This window comes from Pyrgilauda ruficollis, unplaced genomic scaffold (genome assembly GCF_017590135.1).
Source record: "Pyrgilauda ruficollis isolate IOZ18807 unplaced genomic scaffold, ASM1759013v1 scaffold9, whole genome shotgun sequence".
Taxonomy (NCBI): domain Eukaryota; kingdom Metazoa; phylum Chordata; class Aves; order Passeriformes; family Passeridae; genus Pyrgilauda; species Pyrgilauda ruficollis.
This window is the reverse complement of record NW_024531043.1, coordinates 8,498,530-8,517,274: the sequence shown is the minus strand read 5'-3', so window position 1 is coordinate 8,517,274 and position 18,745 is coordinate 8,498,530. Positions and strand designations below refer to the sequence as shown.

General features: G+C 44.5%; 1 protein-coding gene across 2 annotated transcripts in view; it reads left to right on the top strand.

Moving 5' to 3' along the window:
* Positions 1 to 8,642: 8,642 nt before the first annotated feature.
* ZNRF3 (zinc and ring finger 3) overlaps positions 8,643 to 18,745 on the top strand; it is a 66,689-nt gene continuing 56,586 nt past the window's right edge. For both annotated transcript variants that reach the window (XM_041488319.1, XM_041488318.1), the window contains exon 1: positions 8,643 to 9,035. In XM_041488319.1, coding sequence (XP_041344253.1) covers positions 8,796 to 9,035 — 240 coding nt within the window. In that variant the 5' untranslated portion in view covers positions 8,643 to 8,795. The remainder of the gene's footprint in view (positions 9,036 to 18,745) is intronic.

Here is an 18,745-nt window from a genome sequence, read left to right as displayed (position 1 = left end):
TCACTGTTTACACATTCCGGTCTTCGTATTTTTCTTTTTTTCAGTAATTTGATTTAATCCTGTGATCCACGTGACTCAAAAATGCTTCTCACCCTGCTGGGGGGTTCAGCACTACCACCAAGGATGTGCCAATGAGGATACTTGTTGGCTGTCCTGCCAGAAACCACATTAGTTCCTGCTAAAATAGGTTTATGTTTTATGTTCCAGGTGGCCAGCCCACCAGAGGAAATAATTGTGTTTAACGAAGGTGGAGAGGCTTTACCCTTGTGTAATCTCAGATACAGAGAAAGAAATGTGTGTTGAATGTTATCTACACATGAAAAAAGGGGCAATAGGGGAGGAAAGTAAAATGGAAGAGGGGGTGTAGAGAAAAGATTACCTGACAATCATAATCTGAGAAAGAGCTTGCTGTCCAAATGTGTGTCTGAAAATACTTGGATGGTGGCCCAGGCCCCCAAGATCTTGACAACAGCTGGACTGTTCCCATTCCTGTATCAATAGCTGATTAAATAAGAACCTGTTTAGCAGCCTAAAACAAGGTTATTCAAAACCTGTAAACAAATTTTACTTATTCTTAAATGTTGTCATTACACATTTGGATTCAGGAGTGCATCTTTCAAAGTTTTAGTGCTCTCAGTCTCAGGGAATATGCAGAATCTGTATCCTCTGGCTGCTGCAAGGAACTGCCACCCTGCCTGCATGCTGTCCAAAGTGACCTTGGCTTTCCCTTCTCTTAACACTGCCACAAGCAAGCCTTTCAGAAAGGTGATTTTCACTCAGCTCTCATCCCTTCTCCATTAATACTTAATAAATTATTGGGATTCTGCTTCATTAGCTTCCGTGATTGTTCCCAGGTTACCACCAGAAAAGCATGGAAAAGACACAGTGAGTTCAACTTTAAACCATGACTTTCCTAACATATGTGCACCTTGCATTCCAGTTCCTTGTCCTCCTGTCCTCATGTTCCACTCACATGTTACTGGTACTTCCAACACCCCAGAATTTCAAGGAAGAGTGAAGTAGGTCTGCTTGAATTCCATCTTAGATCTTGGTTGTGGGCCAAAGGCATGGGCTGAGAGTCTTCATGGTCCAGTCCTCTGACCTAGCTGATTGTGGTGAGGGAGAGATCCCATCACACCTGTACCTGACATGACTCCTGTTACACCTCTTCCAATTCCTCCAGGCCTTCTTGTTGGAGTTCTGTCTGTATTTCCCTATAGCAGTGTCCCAAGCACTGCAGGCAGCATCCGTCGGCTCAGGCAGCCCCTGTCTTGTGACAGAGATGTCTCACGTCCCCTGTTGTAGGGTTATCTGCCTCCCCATGCAATGGAGTTGGTTCTGCCATCATCACAGTCAATGAAGTCTTGCTTCTGACTTGTAAAAGAAGTCTGAGTTAACTCAGGCAATGCTAGCAGTGTTTCTGGAACAAAAATATTCTGCAAGCTGACTAGAAATTAGGTCTTTTATAAGGCTTTTCTTCAGGAAAAGAGGGTCTCCCTTCAGTGCTACAGGAGTTCCCAGCAGGAACTGAGGCACTGAGGTTCACCTTGGAGCTTCTTTGGACAGTTCAGTTCCATTGCCCACATACAAAGAGATTGTATTAAACCCTATTCCAAGTTTAATTTTAGCTTAGCAGCAATAAATTTCAATGCAGTACCTTGTGAAAAAAAAAGGAGATTAGGAGCACACTGCCCAAAAGACAGGTATAGATGCATGTATAGCAACTGATTAATTTAATTTTTAGAAAATATGAACCTCCATTGTGGCCTTCTTCTGTAGTGACTTCTTTGCATCACAGATTGTTTGGCAAGAAAATCATCTCATGTTTCACAGCCTCTATAATTGTGTGTGTAATTCCTTTTGCTATTGTTACAGAATACAAGATGGCAGATTTTTCTTAAAACAGCCTAATGATATATTGTCTTTTTGAGTGATAAAAGTAAATTTGAGATCAAGCAATCTCTATAAAAGTCTCACAATGTTCCTTGAATATCCATAGTGGTTTTTTTCCCCCCTGAATTTCACTTGCATTGTAATTCCAATTTGCTTCATTTTTAGACTCCTCTGAAACTCAAGAATTCACTGGTCTCAGCCAAGACCAGAAATTAACAAATGTATATCATTTTGTAGCAGTGGCAATTTTTTGGTGAATTTGCTAATTTTTCCAAAAACCAGAAGTGTTTATTAAACAGCAGAGGTCCCAGTGTAGAGACACTTCCTAATCCCCCTCACACTGTCAAGGAATGCTGATATAAAGGGAAAATCTGTCCACTTACAAGGGCATGGCAGTATTCTGAGATAAAGGTCTCTTGATTTGATTCTTTCTGTCAGACAGAGAAGGAAATTTCACTTGCACATTCAGAGCGTGGAGCAAACCCACTGATGGGAATTTAAAAGAAGACAATATATCCACACCACAGTCAAGAGAAAGGCTGTTCCCAGTTCTGGAAGAGTGAAAAGTTACTGGAAAACTCTGCAAACATTAGTCATGTAAACAGATCTTTATACATAGGCACTGGATGCCCTTGGGAAGGTTTATGCCATCTGCCAGTCCCTGAGAGAGTCCAGCTGGGAATCAAACAGCATTGGTCACTTAGCCAGGAAAATGGGTTCAGGTCAGGTAATCTGTTTGGTGGGCAGCCCTGATCTCTGCAGAAACCCCACAGGTCAGGAGGAGGTTGTAGTTGTCATTGCTTTGCTTAGTTGTTCTGGCCTCTGCTTCCCACAAAGTTGGCCCATCCCCTTCCCACACCATTCCTCTATTGCTCTATTGATTCTGCTTCCATTGCATGGATTCTCTTTCCTTTTAAAAGCTCCAGCTGTTGGCACCTCTGGTGCTTTGCTGTGGTTTGATTATAGTACCTATTCCCATGTGTAGTCCTACTTCATCTCTTTGGCTTTTCTTTTTCTAGCTTGGTCCCAAGCACAGTGTTCCCCTGCAGGGTTCTCTCCTCCTGCTGGCAGGAAAATGTGGGCCAGAGAGTTGTGCAGAGTACACAGGATTTGGGGGTCTGGGGGATGCCACAGGAGCTGTGCACAGAGAGGTGTTGTGCTCACCTGTGTACACTGATGCACAAGGACACATTACAGGTGGTAGTCACAAGCAAAAGAAAAAGGCAAAGGTCCTACACTGGCTTGAGATGATGCAGCAAGTGAATTTTTTTTGGGGTGGTTCTGCAAAATGTGCTTGGGCAGTACAGGAGAGACTGAACTTGCTGCTGTGCTGTCCCAGGGAACCAACCATGCTGTTCTGGGTTTTGTGCCAGTGTCTCACATGTTGAGCAAGCTCTCTGAGGAAAACACTTAACTTGAAATCCCACATACCTAAAAGCTCCTGTTCCAGTAAGTTTTTTTGTTTGCACATCCTGGTTCAGAACTGGAACCTCTTCTTGGAAAATACCCAGGGAGGTAAACAACCACGCTTAGGAAAACTTGATGGCTACTTCCTGTTGGCAGAAGCCAGCTCTTCTTTGGAGTACTGCCAGCATTTAAAAGGAAAAACCTTTTCTTGTTTCTTAGACCTTCCCTAGGCTTTGAAATTATTTTAGAAGTCCAGAGCCCCTGAGAGTCCTGGAGGCTTTCTTGTTTTGTAATTTTGAATTTATTTCCTTATATTCTTCCATTTGAGTGGCCTTTTGTATGCAGAACCCTGTCTCCAGCTGTCATGTGACCCTGTCTGAGAAGAGGAAATTATCAGGAAATGTCAAGTTATGAATCAGTTCTGTTTCAACATAAGTTCAGCAGGACCCAAAATGTGGGGGATATTGTCAGAATCATCCATCTCCTGCCTCCTACATTTTTGATTTGCTGACTCCACAGAGGGCACAGGGTAGCAGCTGGTATTCAGAGAGGGACAAGTCTATTATGGTTTGTCTCTGGTATCCTCACTGATTTGCTCTGTTAGCACTGACTTTAATGATAACTCTTATGTAAACAGGCAGGGACAGCTAAAGCCCTTAATCTACTAATTAAATAGTGCCAGTCAGATTTTTTCACTTAGGTGAGTCTTTAATATAACAGATGACCTAAGATGAAATAGAGTAAATAGTTTCTTAACTCACTGTCACATGAACAAAACCATTGTTAATGTAGGAATTCCTTCATTTTAGCCAGTAACATTTTAAGAGTGTTTTTTTTGCTTTTGGTACTCAGAAGCAGTGAAATTCATTTTTTGGCTTTAGCATAGAGTTCTTCATATTGCAATTAGTATTAGGAGCTGATACATCATATATTTTAACCATGTGCTGCAAATTTATTCTGCAATGTTTAAATATTGTTCATTTTATATTATTGCTTGAAGTAGGGCTTCATGAACAGCAACTTGTACCCTATATTTACTCCAGAAACACTAATAACCATGTTGAATTAAGTGTCAATATCTAGATTGCATATAAATATGTGAAATATGCAAGGTGTGTTATTTATATTTAATTTCATTGGTGGCTTCTTCAATATTATGAATGAGGAAACTGCTAAGCATTGACCTAATGACCACATGAAATTAACAGTAGTCTGGGATGAGTGCAACTAACTGCAAGTGATACAGAGCACAGCAGCACAGTGAAAGACATTGCTATGGATGCATTTGAGGGTCTTGCAGAATGGATACTGAGAATCTTGGAAAATATGGCTCCAAATTTTTTCCAAATCCAGTCAGTTCCTGCCACCCCTTACAGAGATTTTAGATTACCAAAAAGCATATAGAAATAATTTCCTAAGTTTGCTTCTTAGAATTCTTTTTTTCTTCTTTTGGTAACATGATCTGCAGTGCCTGCCTGGTGAGGACTCTGAAGGAAAGCATCAAGCATGGCTGTATTTATTGTCTTGCAACTCTTATTTGAGCTTGTGCTGTGTATTGGGCAACAGTTTGCAAAAAGAAAGGACCAAATTTATCTAATAAGGCTATTTTCAGTACAAGCTACATAATTCAGTTTTACAGACCTGATTCATTATTCTTTTTTCCCTTCAGTAGACAATTACATGTACAGAGAGGTGAAGGATTCCCCAATCACCATGTTTCCCCTTCCTACAGATTTAAAAGACTACATGTTGTTTAAATCATTGGAAACCTTAACTATTCAAATATTAACTAATAATTTTGTTCACAAAAAATTGTTATATTCAAAGTTGTTATGGCTAGTCAGTTGTTTATTTTGCTTTGCTTTGATGCTGATTTACTTGGATTGTGTTTCCAAACCTTAAATAGCAAGAGGCAAAGCCACTTTGCACGACATGTTTTTCCTTAGTACAACTATCCACTCACTTTTCTTTTTGTTCTTTAATTAAGCTGACAACCCACAACGGGGGTTGCTACTTTAATTTAGAATAATTGATGATAACGACGAAAGCATCACTTGCACAAATACAGAAAAAAATGTTGTCCATTACCATGGGCTTTCAAAGTGCAATGGTAAGGTTTGCCTGCAGATGCTTAGATGAAGGTGAAGATGATGAAGATGAAGATGAAGGTGAAGATGAAGGTGAAGATGAAAGTGAAGGTGAAGATGAAGGTGAAGGTGAAGGTGAAGATGAAGATGAAGGTGAAGATGAAGATGAAGGTGAAGGTGAAGATGAAGATGAAGGTGAAGGTGAAGATGAAGGTGAAGATGAAGATGAAGATGAAGATGAAGATGAAGATGAAGATGAAGATGAAGATTCGAGGCTGTGGGAGATGCTTTAACCCCTGCGCTGCTGCCGGCTCCCCCCAGCCCCGCTGCGGCTCCGCAGCCGCCCCGGGCGCGTCCCGCAGCCCCGGGCGCGGCGGCTCTCGGGGGACACCTGCTGGTGGCCGTGCCGCGGTGCAGGAGCTGCGGGGCTCCCTCAGAGCGAGAGCTCCAGGAGCGCCCGGGTGTGTCTGAGCGAAGCTCTAGGTCAGCCCCAAAACTCTCTGCTGTGCAATTCTGTCTCAGAGGAAAAGGGCAGGCGTGCACATGTCCTTGAATTTACTGGGAAAAGGACAGCGCTTGTTTCTATTGCTTATTAAGTGGTACACCAATATAATTTACTTAGGAAATAAGCTCTGCAGAGCATGATGTTAAAATATATAGGAAATGTGGGCAGTAGTCCGAGTTATCAGTTCCTGAAAACGCCTGACTGGGTGTGTGAATGATACAACCAGGCCTTTTTATCATTCCTATAGACAGCTGGTCTGCTCTAAGAAAATTGTTTTGAGCTTTTTCTATAATGTTCATCACATTTATCATGTGATTTTGTGTATATATTGTGCATGTGTTATGTGGCTACTTCACTAACTTTGTTTTCTCTCAAGAGCAGAGGGAGGAGGGTTCTATAATATCCATTTCTTTGCAAGGGAAATGAGATGTAGGGAGTTCCATGTCAAAAACATCCTCTAGTGTTAATTGCCTGCTTCTGAGATGGAATTGTAGAATTGTTTATGTTGGAAAAGATCTGTAAGACAATTGAGTCCAACCATTCCTCCAGCACTGCTAAACCACTAAACCATGTCCCCAAGTGCCACATCCACGCATCTTTAAAATCCCCCGGGGGGGTGGTGACTCCACCTCTATCCATGGCCCCTTGATCCAACGCTTGACAACTCTTCCCATGCAGAAATGTTCCCTAATGTTCAATCTAAGCCTCCCCTGGTGAAACCTGAGGTTTTTTCCTCTGCTTCTGTCACTTGTAACTTGAAAGAAGAGACTGAGTGCCTAGAGAATGCTTTCTCAGACCATTTGGCATTGCACATAATTTAGTTTTGCTCAAATCACAGCTCTCACTGTCCTCAGCTTTAGTTACAAATGCTTGAGACTTCTCTATTCAGACCCTGGGCCTCAGTTTGTCATTCAGGGGAAAAAAAAAGAAAACATATCTGAAGTATTATGGCATAACTGAATTGTGAACTGTATACTGCCAGCTGGGCAGGATGCCAATTAGAAATATTCGATGCTTTAATGATAGACAGTCCATTCTCTTCCTGTAACTTCCTGCTTGGATTTCTGCCCAAGTCGAGGGAACTTGGTGACCTGAGACCTAGTGCCTCATGTCACTCCTCAGTATTTGACTGAGGCCAAGGCAATTTTGCTGTGTCTGTAGTCCGAGTGGAATAGATCAGATCTTCAGCAACTCTTATTTTAGGCATAGGATGTGTCCACTAGCTGTATAGAGCCCCATTCACATATTTTTCTGTGGGTAGTTTCCAGACAGTTCAAGCTGTTCCTAGGTTGATTGTGATGTAGGAGACCGTATGTTGACCAAGCATCAGCATTTGCCTCCTGGGGGAAGGAAAATCACGTAGAGGTAGTTTGCACTAAGGGATTAAAATGCTTCCATTTAGTACACTAGATGCCATGCATTTCTGAAATTGTACTGAAACGTACCTGCAATCAAAAATTTGCACCTGTTGACCACATCTAAATTTGCATAGTGCACCACAGTGATGTCCCTTCCAGCTCCCTTTCTAAACATGAAACAGTTTTGTGGCCTTTGATCCCCTGTACTGTAGTCTTAGGTGGGCATTTTGTGGCTTACTGTAGGAGCCCAGGGTGTATGGTCCTGCAATCCCTTCTTGAGCCTTTGCCACTGAAGAAATCCTCCATGATGTGTTAAGCTAACATTGCTCACTGTGTCATGCTAAGGAGGACACTAACTTCTCTTCACCTGTAACAAAGTATATTTAGGAAAAGAGCTGGCCATTTGTACACTATGGTATTATTTCTTCTGCCAGTGAGTTAGGGCTGGGCTTTATTTCCAAACATTGTGTTTCATAGCCAACAAGGGATCTTGGATCAGTTTGTCTCAATGCTCCTTGTCACTGGATTATATTTTTAGGCTGTGTAACACCATGTATTAGTGAGTTCCATGACTTAGCTGTACATACTTTCAATGGAAAAATGTGTAATTGGCTGGCATCCAGTTCTTGTGCGAGACTGCAACAAAAATCATTACCAACACATCTTCCCCTCATCATCGATGGAGGTTTTGTAGACTCGCACTTACAGCCAAGCGAAATAGCCCAGGTAACCCAGCCTCCCCTACTCAGATTCAGGAGACCGGCATCAGGGGAACGATGAGCCTAGCCACAAACGAGGAGCCCGCCGCTGGCACCGGCAGCGCCGCGGTGTCTCTGCGGAGGATGGCTGCCCGTGGTCCCCGTGCTGCCAGAGCACAGCTCCGCCGGCCGGGGCACGTCCACCCGGGCTGTGCCACCGCCGGGGCTGCCCCGCGTTAGGATCCGCGCCTAACGCGCCGGGCATGGCCGCGGGCCGCGGTAGCGCCGGGAAGCGGCCGGGCCGGGCCGAGCCGCTACGGCGCCAGGCCCGCAGCCCCGGCACCGGCGGCAGCAGCCCGGCGGACGGCTCAGGCGGCTGGCACAGGTCTCCGGGGCTGCCCTTCGCCTCCCGGCCCTGCAGGCCCGGCCGCGTGGAAAGCCGATCCCGGCAGGGCCGTGCCGAGTGCCGCTCGCTCTCAGAGCCTTGCGGGGCCGGGCCGAGCCAGGCCGGACCGCCGGCAGCCACGGCAACCGCTCGGCTCGGCCGGGCCCGGCGGGGCTGCGGGCGGTGTGCGCTCGGCGGGAGGGACTGAGCGGGTCAGCGCGGCGCGGAGGGCGGGGATAACCCCGTGGTGGCCGTCACGTGGAGCAGATGAAAGGGAAGCGGCTTGGCAGGGCGGAGAGGAGCCGGGGCGAGGGAAGGGGAGCGCGGCAGCGAGGAGCGGGGCGCAGCGCGGCGGGAGGGCCGCTGCCATGGGACGCTGACCGGCCCGGGACCCCGGCCCCGGAGCTGGAGCCGCTCGGGAGAGATGCGCGGCGGCGGGGCGCCGCTTCCTCCCGCCGCGCGATGAGGGGCTGCGGGGCCGGCGCGGGGCTGCCCGTGCCGCCGCTGCCGCCGCCTCTGCTGCTGCTCGGGGTGCTGCTGGCCGCGGCGCCGGGCGCGGCGCTGGGCAAGGAGACGGCGTTCGTGGAGGTGGTGCTCTTCGAGTCCAGCCCCAGCGGCGACTACACCACCTACACCACGGGGCTGCAGGGCCGCTTCTCCCGCGCGGGGGCCACGCTGAGCGCCGAAGGCGAGATCGTGCAGGTGAGCGCGGCCGGGGGGCGCCGCCTGCCCCAAGATGGCTCCGCGGGCCCGGCACCTGCGGCACAAAGCGGGGCCGGGCCCGCCGCCCCACGTGCGCCGCGCGGCCCGGGACGCGGTGACAGATGCGCGCCCGCGCACAAAGGCCCAGCGCCGGCCTCACCTCGCCGGGCCGCCTCGCTTTGACAGCCGGGCGCGTGGCGCGGGCTCCGCGCGGCGGGCGCGGGCGGAGCCGAGGCCGCCTCACACGCGCGGCGGGGCCGCGCCGGGCGGCCCCTGCCGGTCCCGGAGCTGTGCGGGGCCGCTCCGCTCCGGGGGCGGCCGGGCCGCGGGGGGGCCCGGACAGAAGTTGCCGCGGCAGTCGCGGGGTGCTGAGCCCTCGGGCTGTGGCGGTCGTTGGCCGCTCCGCGCCCGGCGGCGCACGGAGCTGGAGCCGGTGCTGCCGCGCTCGGGGTCCCTCGGAGCCGGGCTCCCAGCGCGTCACGCTTCGTGCAGAGCTGTGCTTGACTTGCTCAGCAGAGAAATGGTTCTTGTCTTTGACTGAACGCAACTACCCTTTACTCTTATTGAAACTCTTGAAGCCCTTATCTAATTCCTTTGTAGTTGCTTGTAATTGCTGGCTTTATTTTTTCCCTCTTTGGCTAAGTAGAGAAAAATTACTTGAATGGTGTTTTAGTAAGTTTGACTGTTAAGCAAGTGCCAATAGCAATCTCTTTAACAGCTGTGGGGTTGGTTTGTTTGCGTTCCATGTATGCATACGTACACATACATACACACGTAAATACACATATAAAACTTACAAGAATCTAACTGGTAGCAAGTAGGTTATAGAAACAACTGTTAAAGCTCTACAAACACAAATACACTACTATCAAAATAACTTTTTTTTTTTTAAAGTAAAGAATACTGCTTATGAATGCGTGATATTTCAAAACAGTTTCAGCTGGGATGATTTCTTATAAAAGTTCTCTTGGAAGCAGAAGAGTTATGAGGCCAAATTGCTGATGCAAGGTAATTTTTCAGAGAAAAGAGGGATGGACCCATTAAGTTATAATTATGACATTTAGAAGAGGTGGTGCTAGTAGGGGCTGGAACTGACATGGACATTTTTTTAACCTTTTAGTGCTTTTTCATTTTAAGACTTAATAGTGTCTTTGGGGCCAGCAGACTTCAAAGGTTCCTTTTGTGTCAGGTGTTAGTATTAAGAACAGAACATAGGCCATTTAGTGAGGTCATACTTTCTTGGTGACTGTAAGTAAAAGCAGAGAAAAAAAAATAAACTGTTCTGTTAAGACTCAGATTTGCACAACTTGAAACAAGGGTATTAAATAGGCTTTGGCAGGCCTTATTGTTTGTAACATCACCTGTCTGCTTCCTCTTCATGCCTGAATAGACAGCACCCCAAATAGGAAAAACTACAGCGAAAGCCACATGATGTGGCAAATCTTTTACAGTCATTTATCACTCAAAAATTGATTTGCTTATTCATCTGGATGCATGGTAGATAACATATGCCAGTGCCAGGTTTGGGGCTTTTTTTGTTTAATGAGCTGTGTGTGCTGCTCTTTCTTTCAGAGGAGAGAACCTGGCAGATGCCGTTCCAGAGCAGCTAGACTGGATTCTGTCAGTTGTATTTTCACTGTTGAGCTTTTAGATTGCATATAACATATCTTGTCAGTGTCCTGCTTCCTCTGTTTCATCCTGAGAGTTTATCAGAGCCACAATTGATCAAGATTTTCACAGCATTGTCTTGCCTCCTTTTTTTCAGCTGGGCTGTGTTTTTGTAGAACATTTTGACTCTGCTGTTCTGGATCATCGTTTAAAGTTCACTGTGAGGTTTAGAAAAGGCTCATGAAGCTGTTGCCACTCAGAACGTGTTCAGCAGCAGCTAGTTGTACATCAGTCAGTGAAGCAAACTCTTCTTGGCCCCAGCCCCTTTTGTCAGTCCACACAGCTCTTTCAAGAATAAGATGCATTTTTCTTTAAGATGAAATATTAGAAGTTCTTGAAAATCAGGCACACATTAAAGAATGGATCAAAGGAATTGTGGTTTTGGGACTACACAAAGGCTTACTTTTGTTTATGTTAATAGCATCAATTACTCATTGGTCTTGAAAGTCTGAACAAAAAAACCCCAACTTTAAGAAACAATGTACTTTCAGCTTTTGATAGGTCATACATCCACTCCTGAACTGGTTATTGGTCAGATTCCTATCCAGTAGTGGTGTGCTATTATATTGTTTCTCAAGTTATTGTGAATGAATCTTATTAGGGTCAAGTGTCTCCCCAGAATAACTCTTCAGAGAGATGAAATGTTCATATGCTTTCTTTCATGTGGCTGCAGTTTGTATTCAGCAAACTCATCCTTATGTTGCTGTGTCAGCTGCTCCTTAAACTGCTCAAAAGTCCAACCATTTTGGTGGTGTCTGGCATACTGGAATATCCTCTGTTTCTTGGGGCAGCATACTGACCATTGATATGGTCAAGAGATTGGAAGTTGCAGATGTTTGGTTAGAGAGTGACTGTGAAAACCAGATTTCGTTGAAACCTCTGAAATGATATATTGCTTTGAAACAAATTATCACTGGAGAACTCCCTCTGGTTGAAACTTCTGGTACCATTCAGGGCAAAAGTTCAGATGTAGTCTTGTCACAAACTCAGTGTTACATGGCCACAGACTGGCAGTGCTTGGACAGTAAAATCACTGATTTGACTAGCAGTGGCTTTATTGCTCAGAGTGAGATTATGTGTCTTAATCTACTTGCAACTGGAGAGATTCTGTTCCTGTTGCTTGTTCAGCTTGATAGTTGAGGTGTGGAGCATCTAATGTTGTATTTCTTATAAAGTTATGGTTGTGATTGGACTGCTCAGGTGAGGTGCTTGGCAAAGAGGATCGAATTTAATGCCTGTGATGTGTCAAAAACCTTAAATTATGTGCATTCATCATTGTCTGTTTTCTCTCAGTCTTACTTTTTTTGTACTCCTGCCTTAAAGCTGCTGCTGAATACAGTAATGTGTCTGGATTACTGATATATACAATTTTGGAGACAAGCAGCATAGAGGAGAGATTTGAGAATATTATGAGTGGTTTTTCTTGTGCAACAAAAGTTTGTGTTTTGGTTGGTTTGTTTCTATTTGGAAGCCTCAGTAAGGAAATTATGAACTTTATGTAGCCATTGAACAGGATCAGTGTGTAGATAATGTAACAATCTCCACTTGCATATGTTTTTTGTGCTTGAAAGGTAACAGTCTGGGGACAACAAGCATAACTCAGTGCTTCAAGCTCCAGGAAGAAAACAGATGTGGGGCACTTCCCAGCTTCTTGCATGACACTTCCTAGTAGCAAATTATTGCCCATCTTTCTCTTGTAGAAGGTGGGGAGGCTTCAAACTGGACTGGAGGACAGTGCCTGTGTCTTCCTTCCTTCCTGCCATCTCCCTCCCACCCCTCACTTCAGTGGCTTTGAATCTTTCCTCTATTTTTTCAAATGCAGAAGTTACCAAAGGTTGCAAACTGCACTCTGAAACATTGGCAGTTTTTAAGGGTGTTGAAAGGAGTGACTTGAAATAACTGTGCAGATACAGAAGACGTCTAGCCATGATGAGAGGAGGCTGAATCAAGGGAATGTTTGTGTCCTTTGAGAGTGGAAGACGAAAATACGTATTTTTGGGTTTTTTTGGTTGTTCTTTCGTGATCATGCAGGTTAAGTTTCTTCTTGCTGAGTGCCTGGAGGCCTTTCAAAATGAGGAAGTGGAATTATTTGTGGCTTTGAGTCACTGTCTTACTGAATGTTTTCTTTGCTAGTTATCCTCTTAGAATATGAAGACGCCTGTGATTGGGTTTGTGTTAGTTTCCATACCTACCTGTAAATCTGTGGCTTGCAGTAATGATCCTGAGGACATCAGGCACAATACATTTATCTGGGCTTCAGGCTGGCTTTGTCATTGTGTCCTCCTTAAAGGAAGCATAATTTGCTTTCAAAATAAGAGATCACTTAGGCAAAGACTTGCATGGTTGTTATACCTGGACAGCCTTTGTAGAGTGTAATGCACAGGCAGCTTGCTCACAGCAGAGGTGTTGTCTTGGGCTTGATCTCAGGACAGATTGGTCCAGTTGTTTCACAGTTTTAGCCCTCCCTCTGTCCTTTTTTTTTTTTTTTTTTTTAAGTTTCAATCATGCTTTATCATGTTGTGTACTGTGTGGTGGGGGGTAGTTGGAGACAGCCTGTTAATGTGTTTTGTTTAGGTTTTTATCCTCTTGTACTGTTTTGTCTTGACACTGGACACTGTCCTCACACCCTGAGCTCCAGCCCTGTCACATCATTGCTGGCTTATTTTGCAAGGAGTTGCCTGTTCTCATTGGCTTCTACCTGTGATGTTGTAAATAAGGACACTTTTTAAAAATTAATTCTTCAGCATTGCAATATCTAAGATGTCTCTTAGAATGGTGGTGAAAAGACATGGGAGGGGACTGATCCGAAGATGAGGTGCCAAATTCAGTGATGAGTTACTGGCTCTGGAGGAAGCTCAGCTGTCTGTGGTCCTTGCACAGAGCTGCAGCAATACCAGAATCCTCCTCTCAGAACCTTGTTGCAAGACTAAGGCAGTCCCTTGAAGAAAGGGTGGGAGGCACAGTGTAAGAAAATGCAATAAAAGATATTGAAGTATGGAGAAGTTACAGTGGAATGAGCAAAAAACGCTGATGTGACCCATTTAGGGGAAGAAGAATAAAGTAGGTTAAGTAAGTAAATAAAAGCAGAAAGCTCAATGCTCAGACCAAGCAGTGCAATTTCCGTACGTCCAAGTAAAGGTGGGGAATCAAGTGGGGAAAGTCATTTGTGGGAGTTCAGGTGACTTTTCTGCATATGTCTGTATGCTTAGTTAAACTTCCTCACAGATGCTGAAGGTCTGCACTGTTGAAAACCTTGCCTTTAGTGGCAGGATGCTGACCACTTCCTTTTCCATGTACTCCTCTTGCTTGTTTTGTAGTTAGAAGTAGGAAAAAATCCCAGAGAGGAGTGGTATTAAAAAATTGTTCAACGTGCATCCATTTGGAGAATTTTTTTTTCATTCATATATATTTATTTATGTTTAGACTGGATCTGTGTGACTACAGTGGTTTATATCTAATTACAGCCTGCTTCATGGTGTTACCAGCAGTTGTGGCCAGCCATGCCCCGTGGGTGGGACTGGCCCTCAGCCCCCCGAGCACCTCTCTGGTGCCCTTACTGGGCAGCACAGCTGCTGCCTTAGTGCTCTGCCTTCTGAAATGACACCAGGTGAAGTGCCAAAGGACAGAATTCAGTGTGGCAGACTTGGAGGCAGCTCTTCTGCCAGCAGATCTTATAGGAAAAGTCTTGAGTAGTTGGATAAAACCATTGATTAGCATACATAGTAATTTTCTTCCAGTTTATACCATCTTGTGGTGGAGTGTGTATTTAAAAAGGCTCCCTTTTTTATTACAGTCTTCTAGTTCTTGTTTTGGAATTGCAAAGTGAGGCCCTTCTGAACCAAAATAACTTTCAGAAATGGTTTTTCAAAGTATGAATGCTTTCAGGAGGCCAGCATTGGACTGGTTAAGGAAAGATAAGATCTGGATGCAGTAATCTGTAATGCAATAATCTGCTGTATGTTCTGCCCAGTTATGTAGGTGGTACAGGTATTTGCATTAATACACTTACTACATTGGAAGTGCTCAATTTAGGAAGCATTAAGTGTTAACTGGTACATACTATCTCTTGTTTTGGGCATCTGCCCTTCAGTATTCAAATATGTTCAAACCAGAGCGTGTGCCTACACATGAAAACAGAATGAATGCAAGTTGAATGCTTGGCCTTATTTCTCGTTTCCTGGCTTAAAAGGAGAGCCCTTCACACTCACAGAGACCAGCAAACGGGAAAACAGATTGTTTTTAAACAAAGGTGTGGTTTGAAGTTGTTAAAACAGCAGCAGAAGATTCATGCTAAGAAAAAAAGTAATCATATTTTCTGCATTTTTCTCGACTGCTTGGCACAAACCAGAGGTGACCGGGGAAGTGTGATCTTGCAGATTCCCAACTGAGACTCCCGAAATTTGCACTTGACTGCACTTATCCCACTGGTGAAGCTGTGCTTACATTAGGCTTGAGCAGTAGTGCTCAGGAAAACAGGCCTCTGGTGACTTGGGGTGTCCCCTTCACAGTGGCGGGCTGCTTTCATTCATTTTTCTGAATTTCCTTTTCATGCTGCTTAGAGACTTTTGTTGTTGCACTTGGCTTTAAGATGAAGAGCCAGTTTACAAAGGTTGATTAGGTGCCTGTTATGTTCCAGACACAAGTACAACCTTAAATATGCAGCTTAATATATGCAGACTCTCTAGGCTTCCCAGACACATGTTACTGGGTGCATTAATGTGAGGATTTTAGTTGTTTTCTAAAGCTGATGGCCAGCTTAAGCTTTCTGTTGGTTTCCTTGAGCTTAAGCTGCTTTTTTATTTTGCATAATTTTCAGCAGTAAAGCAAATGGAAGAAGCAGTGAGGAGGTGACTGGCCTGAGAAGAACGAAGGGGCATGTTTTAGAGTCTGCAGTCATGGTTTGAGTACAACTGTTTAATTAGCTGTACAGGCATGCATGTTGCAAGTATGTGCCTCCTACCGTGAATTTATTGCATGTGCTTGGTAAGCAACTTTCAAATACTTCTGATTGTGGTGTTTGAAAAATTGCTTTTAATTCAGAAAAGAGCCTAGTTTGTGCCAAGATCTGTTTTCCTACTTTGAGGCTTTTGATGCTCGCCTGCTTTAAAAAAATACACACAATAAAAAGTGGTTTAAGTGTGGCTGTGAAAAATCCTCCTTCTCTACTTCTTGCTTTATCCATTCCACTCTGCCCCTCCTCCCCCAAGCAGAAGAGGCTCAAACCAAACTTGCAGTTGAGTTCACCTTTGAAACTGCAAGTTTGAGCTTTTAAACTGTCTACTTTGATGACACATAAAGAAATGTACCTTTGAAGGCCTGAATTGGCAATGCAGAAGGTATTCTGTTCAGATTTTTTACACTCATGGGTCAATTTCACAATTCTGTGGTTCATGGAGAAGAACCTCTTTTAAAGGCTGTGGGTTTTTTAAAATTTTATTTTATTTTCCTCCCAGAGACTGCCCTTGAAGATTTATAGACTTGTTTGGGTTTGGATAAATGGTGGCACTCTTAATTGAGCTTTGATCGGTTTTACACTAATAACAACAGCAACAGTAATAATACCTGTGTCTCATAGATAAAACATCAAAATTCTATATAGAGCATGCTAGTTGTGTGCACTTGTGTTTTCTGTTCGTGCTGGATGAGGTTTAGCCTGTCCTTGCTGGCTTTGGAGGTTAGGATATGCAATGTAGCAGTTGCTGCCCTTTCCTTAGGCACACTGGGTTTTCTCCTAAAGCAGTCTCTAAAGGTGTGTATGATAAAATAGGGAAAGGTATTGGTTACCATTCCAGTGTTGTATTTTAATAGGTCCTGCATACTTTCTCATACCTGATTTGTATTTATTTAGAAGCTTTTTAGAGTAGATGCTGTCTTGCCTGCTGTGAGACTAAAGAGTAGATGAACACTTTAGGATCTGGATGCCAAGCTGGCAGATATCCTGGATGATGTGTAGCAGTGCTGGGAGCAAGAAATGAACTCCTGAAACAGTGCCAAGGGATGCTGCTGAGTTCAGTATTTAAGAGGAGCCAAGGTCTGGAGACCTCTTTTTGCTCAGAGACAAGGTATCCCCAGTCTGGTAGCCAGCAGTGTTTTGCCTCCTTAAAAGATACTATTTTCTACATCCCAGAACTGCATCTGAAGAAAAAACATTGTGGACTAGTTAATATAAAAGAATTTCCAAAGTATGACCGTATTTTGGTTTTCCACTATTTTATTTGAGAAAGTTACTCTGCCAGAGTTCCCCCTGCCCCCATTCAGAACTGTCAGGGATAGTCTTTTTGGGTTTGGATACTGGAATTGACAGAGTTTTTTCTACAGTGAAATAACACGGTTATAGTTTCACATTGGGTAAATTTCTCACACCAGAGCTGAATGTCTTCAGATAACAAAAGTCATATGAATTGGTCTGCTCTCCTGTTCTACCTGTATCTACCATTCCTGTTATCTTCAGGCAACTGTGGGAAAGTGATTTGCAATCTTTCTGGACAGTTTTAGTATTAAACATAGATCCCTGATGTGGAATATCAGCCAGAATGTATGCACATGTGTGTGTGTGAGGTACAAACAGAATCCCTGTTTCCAAAGTCTCTGTTAAGTGTTACTTTCGGGGCTTGGATAGAAACTTTCCTGGAGCCCAGAGACATCCCAGCCTTGGAAGTTGTATAGGAAGAAGCTACTGTCCTTTTCAGGGAAAGGGCTGAAGTGTCCTGAAAGAGTTAAGCTCTACTTAGCTCACTCATAAGGTATTTAATATCCTTATTAAACTCAACTGCTGCTTCACTTTTTTTTTTCCTCTTCTTATGCTGAATAAAATTTCTTGAAGAGCTGAGCCTCTGCCTCTCAGATCAGAGGCTCACATGTTGAAGCTGGCAGTGCTAGAGGCTAGTTCCTATCTGTGTGACAGCATTTTTAATTTAACAGGACCAGCTTTGATGTTCTTGAATATTTATAGGCAGCTTCAGATCACTCCAGTATGTATTCTTTTTAACTGGAGCAGAAGTTCTTCCTCACACAACAAAATTTCTTTCCCTCTGTTTACTCTTTGGTCTCTTTTGGATTTGTAGACATCAGAGTGGTTTTATGTTACAGAAATATTGTTTAAATACTTACTTAAAGGGGGGAATCACTTGATTTCCTTTCTAGTTCCTGCAGCTTGGGGGTAGTCCAGTAAATGGATCATAGCTCCTTGTCTGAGCCTTGCTGCAGACACATTGTGAAAGAGACAGATACAGTAAAACAGAATTTGAGCAAAACTCAGTTACAGTGACTCCTTCTCCATTACCTGTATAAACTCAGGTGGGTCTGTGGTGGCTCAGACCTGGAGCACCCCCAGGTGTCACAGAAATGTTTGTCACAGGCCCTAAGGAATGAGCAGGTTGTGGTGTGAAGAGGAACTGAAAACTTGGGATTTGGCTCTCAACAGGAGCTGATCAGAAATGATGGAAAAAATTTTTAGAAGGAAATTGCCACTCAGATCATTTGACTTGAATGAAACTTCGACCAGCCTTGGGCAGGAGTGTTAAAAAAGATACCTGATGGATGAGCTTTCATTCAAGTTTTAACCCCTCTCAGGCTTCTTTGCCTCAGTGCTCCCCTGCTCCACTGGCAGTGGGCTGCTCAGAGCTGGCTCTGTGCTTCAAGAATCAGAGGTGTGGGGTTTGGGCACTTCAGAGCCTCTGCCTTTGGTGTCCTGGGCTCGTTGTGATTTACCTTTACCTCGATGGTGCCACAGGAGGCAGCTTGTGTGTCATAAGAGTTCCCTCAGCCTCTGCTGTGGGCTTCTCTTTTCTTCCTTCCATGTTTCCCTTCTGCTGTGTCCTCTTAGCCCTGTCTGGTAGATGTCGTGTGGACTCCCTTATTCCTGATGTCCTGACCCACAGAAACTTTGCCATGGCCGACTGGGATAACAAAGCAATGGCATTTTTTCCTGGATCCATGTGGATGCTGGTAGTTTGGGCAGATTGCTGTATCCTTCTCTGTTTGCTGTGAAGTTCTGTTCACTTTACGTTGCAGGATGATCTCCTAGGTAAACTTGGAACACC